We start from the raw sequence: 13,956 nt of genomic DNA, 5'->3' as shown, positions 1-13,956 counted from the left end.
AAAGAAAGAAAGAAAGAAAGAAAGAAAGAAAGAAAGAAAGAAAGAAAAAGAAAGAAAGAAAGAGGAAGGAAAGAAGGAAAGAATGAAACAAGGAAGGAAGGAAGGAAAGAAAGAGAGATCTCAGGCAATTAATTTCATTTTTCAAGTCCTCATTTTATTTAATAATTAGTATTTAACTTAGTGGGTAAAAATGACAGACTAGATGAACTTGCTGTATGTCCTGTTTCTAGTATCAATTTCTTTAAACCATGAAACTGCAAATTATAGCTGATGAACTGATATTCAGAAAGGCAGTCTGAGGTATGAATAGAGGGCTGATCTTATAGTCAGAAAATCTGGGTTGGATTATTGTTTCAAACACTTTTCTTAGCTATGTGATCATAGACAAATCATTGGCAGAGTGATCAAAGGCAAGTCACTTAACAGTTCAGTTTTTATTTCTTCATCTACAGTAGAGAAAGTTTATATATATATAGTGTATATATATAAAATCTATATGTTATATAATATAGATTATATGTATATGTGTACATAAGTACATATGAGAGATTATTAAAGATTATAAGTGTTTTACTCAAAAATGACACTACAGAGCAATAAAATATATTATGCATGTGTGTATATAATGTATATAATATATACATAATGTATAATATATAGATTATATAGATGTATATTAAAGTTAGAAGGGACTTCATACAAATTTAAGTCATTATTATCTTTCATTTATAAAAATATTAGCCTCCCATAGCTTGTGTTTCTTTGCTTATGGATACCTTTGCCCATGGATCTCAGATGGAGGTCATCTAGTCTAAGCCCCTCATTTTACAAGTGAAGAAACTGAGACCAAGTTAGGTAACTTGCTTAAGAACACAAAGGTAGGAAGTATCAGATCTGGGATTTAAATCCAGATTATAGAATCAGAGATTCAGAGCTAGAAGGGAGCACTTGGCACTGTGCCTGGTCCACAGAAATCACTTAATAAATGATCATTAGTGGTCATCCAGTCCAGTTTTGTTATTTTGCAGAAGAGGAAATTGATACCTAGAGTACTTCAGTGACTTGCTCAAGCTCACACAGGTAGTAAGTACCAGAAGCAAGATTTAAACCCAGGTACTCTTATAATTGTACCATGCTGGTCCTCCCTCTGAAGGTAAGTATTTCAGGGAAATTGTGAGAATAAATATTGCATATCTTTTTATTGAGACTTTGATAACACCATAAACCAGCACTGAAGAAAGTCTTCTTACCTTCCACAGAGGAATCTGAACTTTTGTCCACGCTAATCTGTTTTTCATTTACTGAAGAAGGTTTTAGAGTATAGACGATAAATAATCCAATCCTTCAAGGAAACAAAAGGAGGGGTAGGAGAAGAAGGAAATGAGAAATGTCATTGAAACGTATCTTTTCTGGGCATATCACCAGTGTTTTCTGCCCAGGTTCAATTCGTGTGTAACTTGGGGTCTCCCTTATGTAACTAGAATGGGAAAATCAGACAGTAATTTTGCAGAAAGTTAGCCAACTGTTGATTATCTGGGGTAAGCAAAGGGAACAAACCTAAGAAGAGCAGAAAACAATTATGAATTTGCCCACCTTGGTGGGGATAGGGGACACTTAGTAGTTTACATTGTGAACCATATCAAGGATTTATTGAAAAATCAACATTGCTCTGTCATATGTGGTAAAATAATTATTTCTTTGTTTCAAGAGTAAAGTAAGGACATAATAATTATCTATCTACTAGATAGTTTAGTAGATAGCATGATGATTTGAAGTCAAGGAGAACTGAATTCAAATACTACCTTAAATAATGATTAGCTGAACGATCTGGGCTTTAACCTCTCTTGGGCTCAGTTTCTCCAACTGTAAAATGCATTTAATAACAGCACTTACCTCACAGGGTTGTTTTGAGGATTAAATGAAGTAATCTATATAGTTTGCAAACCTTAAATCACTATGTAAATGCTAGCTACTCTTATCGTTGTTATCATAATCATAAAGAATTAGTAGAGGCAGCACAATGTACACCATTAGATTTATCATCAGAGTGACTCGAGTTCAAGGCCTTTTCAACTTACTAGCTGCATAACCTTGGCCAAATCACTCAATCTCCCTGGTCTCAGTTTCCTTATTTTTAAAATGGAGGCATTGTAATAGGATGGATGAGTGAATGAATGAATGAATGAATGAATGAATGAATCCTTCTAGCTATTAATCTATAATTCCATGATCAACCCTTTTGTTGAGGCTGAACTCATGATCATGTTTAAGATCCAGTGGCATTTCCCCCCATCTCTGAACAACTCATCAGTAGGTATGAGTCAAATTTAATTCTTTATGTTTTGAAGGAAAGGTGATATTATCTTACATAAGGAAAGAACTATAATATGTCTATCTTTTGTGTATATGTGTGTGTGTGTGTGTGTGTTAAAGATGTTTCTAATTTCCAAATGATCCCTCAGAACCAGAGAATAGAGGGCTGAATCTGGAGTCAAGAAGACTCGAGTTCAAATCCTGCATGCTCCTGAGACTGTTTGGATATGTAAGTAATGGAAGTTAATTAATATAATTTTCCCATTGGTAAAATGGGAAATCCAATGGACATGCCTATTGATAATACTTATATTATTAGCCCATTAATCTTGAAACCTTATAAACACTGCTTCATGTCGCTAAATGAATCTACTGAGTCAATACCAACATGGCTGCTATTATAAGCAGAAAATGAAGCACAGTAAAGTTGACCAACTTGCGCTAGAAGGTAGGAAGGAGGACGCAACAGTGAACCAATCAGGAATGGCAGTTTTGTTGCTGGTCAACCTGAAGAAGGGCTACTCTGCTAGTAGCAGTCTGTGCCTAACTGTTTACTGTGAGCATTGATTTGCTTTCCTCCATTAGACTGCAAGCTCCTCAAGAACAAGAACTGTTTCTTGCTTTTCCAGTGTCTAGTTGTTTTATCACCCTTTCTCTCACTTGCACTTTTAATATTTCAAGTAAAACTAGAAATTATCCATGGCACAATGCAAAGTTTGCCACTATCTAAAGCAGAATGTGAGAGGGAAAATGATTCTGCAAAAAAGACTGATGCTTATGCTAAAAATGGTGGCCGTGGAAATGTGTGCAGGAACAGAGATCATACAGGACTCTGGAAACTCTGGAAATTCCAAAATCAGATAATCAAAACAAAAAACAAATAATGTTCACAGTGCCAGTTAATAATTTCAACTCTTATCCAATCATAGTTTTGAATCAATTAATCAATAATTTAAATAACTAGGAAGTTTCTGTCCATTTAAGTTCTTCAAAAATGAAATCTTACTGTCAAACAAAGGGCAAGTTGATTTAATTTATATTGTTAACCTATTAAAATGATTAACTGTTAACCCACTAATAACACCTGTAGTAGCTAATACACATGGTTGTTATGAGGTAAAAATGAGATCATACATGTGTATATAACCAAACATTAAAGTTCTATTTAGTTGTTATTGATAAATGTTTCTATTGTTATTGTTATTGTTAGCATTTTTATTATTACCTAATGACATCCTGGGTGTTGAAATGTCTCTTCAGCAAATGACCCAGAATGGAAGTGATGGTGGAGATTTTGGTGGGACTGAGAATGGCGTCATTAAAGAGAAAGACCAGCCTAGGTATCAGTTGTAATCTGTGAGCAATTTCAGCATTCCGGGCCCCTTCCCTGGTGAGAAAGGCAAAGAGACAGTAAAAGCATTTACTGGAAAGAGCCAAATTTGCTGCATTTCTGCTAAAAAGGTTTGCAGACTCTGCTTGTTCCATGGACCTTTGACTCCTGATGATTTCTTGGCAACCTCTCAAAACAATGTCAGACATTCATTGAATATGTGTCTGTTATCAAAAACCAAAGTCTGCACTGGGACACTCCTCTACTTCTTCCTTTCCACCCCCGGAAACTGCCACGTTTTAGAGAGTTCAAACAAAAGCCCTAATTATTGACTTCTAAATCTGTGCATCAGTGGAAACAAAGGTAGATCACAAAAAGCTCAGAACAAAGGCATTAGACACGTACGTGATCTCTAATACCACTTTGCCAATAGCCTAGAAACTGCCAGCATTCTGCAGCGAATTTGTCTGAGTGTATGCCTTGCTCATCCTTCCAAAACCACAAAGTGAATAAGTTCAGATTATCTTAAAGTCAAAATTTAAAAATAACTCTAGTATTCACATCCTTTTTTCAGGATGTTCACAAATTCAGTTTCCCATAAAATGTTCTCACCCTAAGAAAACAACTTTGCCTACAAATTCCATTTTTAAAAAAAGAAAGTAGAAATAAAAATCAGTGACTAGACTCACTCTTCCTTTTTTCCCTTCATTCAAATTTACATTATTCACAACGGCCAACAGAGTCAAGAAATAGCAGAGATAGAAAATTCCCAACTTTGTGTGTGTGATTTTCAATTGTAAAATCAAAAATAAAAATAAGTAATGAATTCACAGGATCCAGCATTAAGTCTTGAGAATGTCACTCCATGTCACTGAATGTTCCTATTTTTCTGATCAGGATGAGTCCTTGCAAGTCAGTTAAAAGGGAATAAGTAATAGAAGCAAAGGGGGGTAAAGGTCAGTATGGTATAAGGAGCTGGCTGGCATCCTACAACACAACTGTTTCTACGTATAAGCTGCTTCCATAGCTGGTTAGAGTCAGCCAATAGGACTAAAGTCAGAGTTGCACAATTGGGTTAGTAAATTTCTCTTTGGTCACGAAACACAATGGGGATGCTGACATTCTGAATTTTCCTGGAAAAGACATTTCCTTCTAATAACTCTTATCAAAATTGGTGACTGAAGTTGAAGTTGTAGGGAGGCAGAAGTTCTCACTGGATATCCTACCTTGGTGATTGAACGATTTCTATGAGATGAGAAAAGAGGGCAATGTCTAGATTTTCTGATGTGTTCATCCAGAGCTGAAAGACAGAAAAATATACTTTGAAACATAATGCTACATCAAAACATATTTTGATACGGACAATGGAGTGAGTGGGGGAAACCTACAAAGTTTCTCAGAATTCCATTGGTCATAATTTAGAAACTACAAAAAATACACTAAGCTATTCATACTCTTGGACTCTCACTTCAAGATCTTATTACTGGACTTATAACCCAAGAAAATCATAGTCAAAAAGAAATGTCCTCCCATCTATACAAATATTCACAGCAACACCTTTTATTCTTACCTACAAAGAATTAGAAACAAAATAGGCATCCATCAACTGGGGAAAGGTTAAACAAAGTGCAAGATAGGAATGTGATGGAATATTATAGCACCATAAAAATGACAAATATAGGGGCAGTTAGGTGGCATAGTGGATAGAGCACTGGCCCTGGAGTCAGGAGAATCTGAGTTCAAATCTTGCCTCAGACACATAACACTTACTAGCTCTGTAACCCTGGGCAAGTCACTTAACCCCATTGCCTAGCAAAAAAAAAAAAAAGACAAAAAAATGACAAATATGAGTAACTAAGAAAAACATGAGAAAAAAATTTTTTACAGTATGGAAACTGATATAGAGCAAAGTAAACAGGAGCAGGGGAGAACAAAATGCACAATGATGTAAATAAAAACTACACTGACAGGGGACATCATGATGACTGTGATAATTCCTCTTGATCCAAGAGAACTGAAGGTAAAATATGTTTCTTTTCTCAAAGGAGAGGAATGAGAGGATGTGAGAGAAGGGATCATAGATAAAGAATATTGCTGGATATGGTCACTGTGTTTCTTGGATTTCTGAAATATTTTTCTCTGTTATAAATGACTATTCCATGTCTATGTTTGTGGAGGGTTATTAAGGGGAAATGATTGTAGAATAAAAGCAAAAGGCATCAGTAAAACTTCAAAGTAGAAAGTCATGTATCAAAAGTAATCTTTTGTACTTAACAATTTGTTGAAGCTGTTTAAAGCACCAAATAAATTAAGCACATAAGTAACCCAGAAAATAAAGGGACAGTGGACTGGCTGGTGAAGTACAAGATGGAAAGTCCAAGGAGCCATTTAGCCCTACTCTCGTCTTCATCACTGTCTTTTGTGCGCCGATGAACTAACAACTTCCTCCTCTTTGTGTTAGTTTTTCCATCTATAAATTGTTAATTATAAATCTTGGCAATCATAAATCGGCCCACCCCACAGAGCTGCTAGAAGCACAAACAGATCTATGAAATGCATTGAAATCCTCGAAGTATCACTTGGGTACCACTATGGGTATCATTTAGATTGCTCCAGTTCACAAAAAAAGCAAAGTATAATTGGTCTCTATGGGACACAGTAGACAAGGTGGTGTTAACTCTCTTCCACCTCGCATTTCTCCTCCCTGTCCCTGTCCCCTCCCAAAGTTCCTCTTAGAACAATCTTCTTCATGTTCATATCTAAAACACTGACAAAACAAAGGTTATTCAACTTGGCAATCTATATAGATTTGTTAGAGTATTAGAAGATTCAAGTGCTGGGAGCCAAGATGGTGGAGGGAAAGCAGTAACTGTCTTGAGCTCTCCCCCAAAGCCCTCCAAATGCCTAAAAAAATGGCTCTAAACAAATTCTAAAGCAGGAGAACCCACAAAAAGACAGAGTGAAAGAAATTTCCAGCTAAAGACAGCCTGGATGGTTGATCATAAAGGTATATTGCGTCAGGCGGGGAGAGGAGCGCAGTTCAGCGTGGATGCGCAGGGCGCAGCAACCCTGGAGCAGGCCTCAGAGGACTGAATCACAGGCAGCTGTGGCAGTTTCCAGACTTTTCAACCCCGGACTGCCAAAGACAACTTAGAAGGTCAGTGGGAAAAGTCTGTGACTGCAGTGAGAGAGGAGCTAGGTCTCAGCCACAAGTCTTGAGCGCAGCCTGAGGCAGCGACTGTTTCCTGAGCTTCCAGCCCACAGACTGAGGGGGAATCAAGTGGCTTATCAGAGGGGGATTGCAAGGATCTCTTTGCCAGAACTGAGGCAGGAATCTCTTGTTTTACCAGTGCTTGGATCTGGGTCACAGTTCTGAGGGGCGGTCCTGGGGCGAGGAGGAATGCTGGTGTGGTGGAGCTTGTTGTGGTGGTGGAGAGAAAACACCTCACCCCTTATCGTAGCACCTTGGAAGGACTGAAAATTTACAGGTCCCTAGAAGTACCTCTGAAAACAGCTGTACAAACCCCCGAAGCTTGGGACAGTACACTCTTCACATTGGAAGCAGACTTTTACCTTCACAAAGAGTTTAAAACTCAAGTAATAGGCCGGGATCATGAGTAAGCAGCGTAAAAAGAGTCAGACTATGTTATCTTACTTTGGTGACAAAGAAGATCAAAACATACAACCAGAAGAAGACAATGAAGCCAAAGCTCCTACATCCAAAGCCTCCAAGAAAAATATGAATCAGTCCCAGGCCTTGGAAGAGCTCAAAAGGGATTTTGAGAAGCAAATAAGAGAAGTAGAAGAAAAACTGAGAGTGATGCAAGAAAATCATGAAAAACAAGTCAACAGCTTGCTAAAGGAGACCCAAAAAATACTGAAGAAAATAACACCGTAAAAATTAGCCTAACCCAAATGGCAAAAGAGATCCAAAAAGCCAATGAGGAGGAGAATGTCTTAAAAAGCAAAATTGGCCAAATGGAAAAGGAAGTCCAAAAGCTTACTGAAGAAAATACTTCCTTAAAAATTAGAATAGAGCAATTGGAAGCTAGTGACTTTATGAGAAATCAAGACACTCTAAAACAAATCTAAAAGAATGAAAAATTAGAAAACAATGTGAAATATCTCATTGGAAAAACAACTGACCTGGAAAATAGATCCAGGAGAGCGAATTTAAAAATTATTGGACTATCTGAAAGCCATGATCAAAAAAAGACTCTAGATATTATCTTTCAAGAAATTATCCAGGAAAACTGCCCTGATATTTTAGAACCAGAGGGCAAAATAGAAATTGAAAGAATCCACTCATCTCCTCCTGAAAGAGATCCCCAAAGGAAAACTCCTAGGAATATTGTAGCCAAATTCCAGAGTTCCCAGGTCAAGGAGAAAATATTACAAGCAGCCAGAAAGAAACAATTCAAGTATTGTGGAAACACAATCAGAATAACACAAGATTTAGCTGCTTCTATATTAAGGGACTGTAGGGCATGGAATATAATATTCCGGAGAGCAAAGGAGATAGGATTACAACCAAGAATCACCTACCCAGAAAAACTGAGTATAATCCTGCAGGGGAAAAGATGGTCATTCAGTGAAATAGAGAACTTTTAAGCATTCTTGATGAAAAGACCAGAGTTGAATAGAAAATTTGATTTTCAAATACAAGACTCGAGTGGAACATGAAGAGGTAAACAGGAAAGAGAAAATCATAAGAGACTTATTAAGGTTGAACTGTTTACATTCTTGCATGGAAAGTTGATATTTGTAACTCATGAGACCTTTGTCAGTATTACGGTAGTTAGAGGGGAAAAAATTATATTTGTGTATATATAGATATAGATAGATAGATAGAGGGCACAAGGTGAGTTGAAAATGAAGGGGTCATATCTGGAGAATAAAATTAAGGGGTGAAAAAGGATTTTACTAGGAGAAGGAGAAAGGGAGAGGTAGAATAGGGTAAATTATCGCACAAAAAAAAAACAGAAAAGAAAAGGCTCTTACAGTGGAAGGGAACCTGGGGAAGGTGAGAGGGAATGAGTGAATCTTATTCTCACAGGATTTGACTTAAGGAGGGAATAACATACAGACTCAATTGGGTGTGGAAATCTGTCTTGCCCTACAGGAAAATGGGGGGGGAGGGGACAAGAGAGTAGGGGAATGATAGAGAAGAGGGCAGATTGGGAAAGGGAGTAATCAGAAGCAAATACTTCTGAGGAGGGACAGGGTCAAAAGAAAGAATAGAATAAATGGGTGGGTGGGATAGGATTAAGGGAAATAGAGTTAGTTTTTCACAGCATGTCTATTATGGAAGCGTATTGCATAACTGCACATATATAACCTATATTTAGTTGCCTGCCTTATCAATGAGGGAGGAAGGGAGAAAATTTGGAACCCAAAGTTTTAAAAACACATGTTTAAAAAAAATGTTTTCACATGCAACTGGGAAATAAGAAATACAGGAAATGGGGTACAGAAATCCATCCTGCCCTACAGGAAAATTGAAGGGGAAGGGGATAAGAGAAGGGGGGGGAGAGATAGAAGGGAAGGCAGACTAGGGGAAGGGGTATTTAGAATTCATGCCATCTTGGGGTGGGGGGAGGGGCGAGATAGGGTGAAAATTTGGAACTCAAAATCTTGTGGAAGTAAATGTTGAAAACAAAAAAATAAATAAAAATTACCATAGAAAAGTAAAGTGCAAACAACAAAAACAACAACAACAACAACAAAAGAAGATTCAAGAGTTCGACTCTCCCTCCTCCACTGACTATTGACCTCCCTTCCTTCCCTGAAGTCTCAACTAAAATCCCAACTTTTGCTGGAAATCTTTCCCAACTCCTCTTAATTCTAGTGCCTTTCCTCCATTATTCATTTCCTATTTACCCTGTATGTAGCTTGCTTTCCTGATATTTATTTGCACTTCATCTCCCCCATTAGATTATAAACTCTTTAAGGACAGGGACTGTCTTTTGCCTTTTTTGTATCCCCAGCATTTAGTGCAGTTGTCGAAACATGATGGGTGCTTAATAAGCATTTACTGATTGAGTCAAAAAAATTCTCAGAGTGGCAAGAAACAAAATTTAAAAAACAAACAAATAAACAAAAAGGAAGCAGTCATGGATGTGGTGTAGTCATTTCTCTAAATTTAAATGTGGTGAAATTACCCTGCCTCATTATTGGAAAAAAAGGGGAAGAGGAAGGAGTGAGAATATGTTGCTAATGCTACAAATCCACATGATTTTTATTATTGTAAATTCCCCAAAATCATCCTACCAACATAGTCTTCAAGCTCCATCTTCCATGGTAGGAGTTGAGGGTAGTTGGGAACCACTGGATGAGGAAAAGAATTTCATCCAGTCTTTGTTGACCCTATTAAAGCCTAAAATTTTACTAAGACTTTTAGGACATCCTGCATTACTTATTACAAACTTAACAGTCATCAATAGACATGAAAGACAGTATTGTCTATGAAACCATGAAACTGAATTTTTTTTCTAAGTATTTATTAAATATTATTATTTATTTTCTAAGTATTTATCAAATTTCACATGATTATACCAACACTGTCCTTCTTGAGCCTCTCCCTGCCCTCTTCTTATTATTTCTTTTTGCCTTAGCAACATCTTCAATAGGAAATATTTTCCCCTGATATACCTCAAAATTGCAGAGAACGTGCTGGAACATGCCAACGTTTGTGATAGCTGAGGATCCAAAGCCCACCTCGACGGTGCCAGCAACAGAAAGAATCAGCTGGAAAATTCTGTTGTTCAACAGCTGCCTCTTCTTCTTGAGGAGCAATGTCAGTATCTGAAAAAGTGGAGGAAGATCTCTCAATACAACAAGGTCCAATTTACTCATCAATAAATACATTTTTTCTTATTTTTTCCCATTGTTTCTTTATGCTTTTCTGTACACACACACATTCTGTGGCCATTCAGCATAGAACTGGCTTCATGGATGTTTTGCCCAAAACCTGTAAAATGACCTGGGGAAGGCAGTCACTGCATAGAGATGGTAATTCATCATTAGTTATACTAATATGTACTATGTGCTTCCTTGGGAAACTTCTGCTACAGATATTTTGAATTGGATGTAAGCTCATTTTTCTCTAAAAGTTATGTGGGCTACCATAGCTTAGAAGCTTTATTAATTCTTTCAAAGTCTTTGAATTGTTCCACATCAAAAAGAGATGTGCTTTTGCCAGAGGAAATGACACACTGCAGAAGATACTTTCCCATCTTTGTTGTTTCACTTTAAGGACCAAAAGGCCTGTCCGTCAGACTTGCAGATGAGTCATTCTGTATGTGCTTCCTCCCCCTATTAGAATGTGAGCCCTTTGAGAGCAGGGAATGTCTTGTTTTCCTATTTGCACCTTCAGTACTTATGACAGTGCTTTCTACAGAGTAATTGCATAATATTCTTATTCATTCATGAATAAATATTCATCCTTCATCCATGTGAAAGCCATATCTGAGGAACCCCCACAATGAGTCTCCTCTCTTTCACACATCCAAGAGGGCACTTTATTGCCATATCCCCTTTGGCTTCCAGGGGGAAATCTTGGTGCTTTATTACCTGGTATCCTTGGATTTGCTTCATGAGGTTGTCGCACATGGCACTGCTGCTCAGGACAGAGTGGAGGACCTTAATGGCAGCATACATGGTGTGGTCATCTGTAGCCAGTGAAATCATTCCAAGGAGAATGGCAGGTCCACCAATGAAGTTCAGGCTGTTGGCAGCAGGGCTGGAGCGAAACACTCGTACCCCTAAGGAAAATCCAAGGTCCCAGGTGATCACTTTCAACTTCAGCACCATTAAAAAGTATCTAGTGACATAAATGAGCCAATGGAGCTTCTAAAAACTTTTCTTTTTTGCAAAGATGGTATTCATAGAATCTCAGGAGTTAGGAGGGACTTTGGCAGCCATCTAGTCAAACCTATACATAAAGGAAGATTCCCCTCTACATTCAGTCTCTTTCAGTAAACTTTCAGTAAAAAAAGACCAATATCTCTGAAGGCAATCCAATCCACTTGGGAATTGCTCTAAATTTTGGAAGTTTTTCCTTGAATCAAGCCCAAATTTTTCTTTGAAACTTCTATCAATTTCAGAACACCTATGGAGAACATGTGGTCAGCAATATGGACTGACCAGAGGATTGGCAATGAGATACTTTTCCCTTGCTTGGCAGGTGCAAAATGAGGCATGTAGCGTCATCCTTGGCCAATGTGTTGTTTTGTGTTTCTTAACTATATTTCTTCATTACAAATGAGGGTTCTATAGGAGCTTGAGGTCACTGAGAAATGAAGGGATAGGGACTCAAAAGGAAACTACCAAATGAAGAAACTCCCTCTACCAAGACATATCAGCACCTGCCTTGCAATTTATAACTTTGGAGAGTTTTCTGGTGTGATGTGGGGTTAAGTGACTTGCCCAGTATCACATGGCCAATATAGGTCAAAGACAAGACTTGAACCCAGATCTTCCTAGTTTCAATGTTAGCTTTTCATCTGCTCTGACATAATGCCTCATGAAATGACACCAATTTTTTTTTTTAAAAAAAAAGCATCAATAAAATATTTACTTAAAAAAGGAGAGGAGGTAAGGAAATTGGAAGGGTAAATAGGATTCATGGTAAGAGTGAATGAAAAAGTTGTTTTCTATTTAGACCTACAGAGAGATTCAAGGTTTGATTCATGAATATTGTTAAGAACTGAAGATTAGTGAGACAGCTACTTAATTGTACCTCAGTGTTTGGATTTCAATATAGTTCTAAACTATCTATCAAAATATAGTTTTATGCTAATACTAGTGAAAATTTATGCTTCCCTGTTAATAGAGCACTATTTTATAGAGGAAAATGTGGAGTCATTTTTAAAAATAGTTTCAAGTGTCAAATACTTAGGATGGAGTCTGCTGAACATTTTTCAGATGACCAGATAATAAAATAATAAGAAATTCTGTTTAGTTTCCATGAACAACCTCAGTGTTTCACTGACCTGATAGACCTTTTTAATTGGAACCCCCAGAAGTCCTTATTCCCAGGACTTGATTCCAATTCACCTGCTATACATACCTAACTGACCCACAGCAACTGCTCCAATGGTACGAAGAGAGCCTGAAAGGTGTCCAGCAGAATTTCTTACCAAGAAAACTGGCATAGAATTGTCCCGGGAGGAAATGTTCATCTAAGGAAATCACAAATAATCCTAAATAATCATATGACACTTTTGAAAGGAAAGAGAACAACTCAGGTGAAATAAGTTTTTTTTTTAATTTTTAACGTAAGTGGAATATTCAACCAAATGAAAAATAAACTGAAGTTTTGCATTTAGTGCTGAAATCTAAACTCAAACCCAAGGATATATATGCACATCTGGCTTAATTACTAGAATGATAATTAGGTACATTCAATGTCTTAAATCTTTTACTCATTCAAACTGTTAGGATCTTTCTTTGTGAAACTGAACTAGGCTCTGAAATATGAGATATGACTGCTATTACAAGGTCTGTCAACTTTTGGGTTGGAGTGGGTCAGACATCAAGGGCATTCTAAAGTTATTGAGTCTGCTTGATGTGTTCCACCCAATGTTACAAGAGCATTTCATTACAAGTTATATAATAGCTTCATAGGAGGAAAAAGAAGGGGCATTACCATGTTCTAAATCTGAAGACATTTACGCATCTTTCACACACTAGATATAGGTGGTATATGTCTCACATGTTACCAAGCAGGAAAAATGCACAAGTTCAGTCCCCAAGCAGGACAGTTACTTATAGCTATCAATCAATTAACAATGATGATAATAGTGATTTACATAGTGATTTATAAAAATTTTTTTAAAATTACAAAACACTTAATAAGTATCTCACTTTTTTTCTCCACAGTGACCCTGGGAGGTAGGTACTGTTATTATCTTCTTTTTATAGATGAGGAAACTGAGGCAGTCATTTAATGTTACTTGCCCAGCATCATACAGCTAGTACTTCTCTAAGATCAGATTTGAACTCATATCTTCTTAACTCTACCATCCACCTAGCTATCTGTCAGGTACTATTCATAGTATATATGTGGCCTATTTGACAAACACTGTGCATCTGTGTGCTATATGCCAAGTACTGTGCATGGTGTGTATATATGTATACATAGATATACATGTGTGTATGCATATTTATATAGGTGTGTATGCATGCCTATACATACATATATGCATATACATATACATACATACAGATACACACGTGTGTGTGTATATATATATATATATACATATATATATATTTACACATACATCTCCAGCAACAGTCCCTGTCCTCAA

At 37.1% G+C, this 13,956-nt stretch overlaps 1 protein-coding gene across 3 annotated transcripts in view; it reads right to left on the bottom strand.

Moving 5' to 3' along the window:
• WDFY4 (WDFY family member 4) overlaps window positions 1-13,956 on the bottom strand; it is a 365,261-nt gene that overhangs the window by 249,264 nt on the left and 102,041 nt on the right. For all 3 annotated transcript variants that reach the window (XM_027859244.1, XM_027859252.1, XM_027859263.1), the window contains exons 21-26: window positions 12,714-12,825; window positions 11,216-11,406; window positions 10,295-10,447; window positions 4,870-4,943; window positions 3,539-3,700; window positions 1,251-1,342 (exon numbers count right to left, since the gene is read on the bottom strand). In XM_027859244.1, the coding sequence (XP_027715045.1) occupies window positions 1,251-1,342; window positions 3,539-3,700; window positions 4,870-4,943; window positions 10,295-10,447; window positions 11,216-11,406; window positions 12,714-12,825 (784 nt within the window). The remainder of the gene's footprint in view (window positions 1-1,250; window positions 1,343-3,538; window positions 3,701-4,869; window positions 4,944-10,294; window positions 10,448-11,215; window positions 11,407-12,713; window positions 12,826-13,956) is intronic.

The sequence above is a fragment of the Vombatus ursinus genome, unplaced genomic scaffold, assembly GCF_900497805.2.
Source record: "Vombatus ursinus unplaced genomic scaffold, bare-nosed wombat genome assembly UNPS02000749.1, whole genome shotgun sequence".
NCBI lineage: Eukaryota > Metazoa > Chordata > Mammalia > Diprotodontia > Vombatidae > Vombatus > Vombatus ursinus.
The sequence above is the reverse complement of the archived record's forward strand: the minus strand, read 5'-3'. Positions and strand labels throughout refer to the sequence as shown.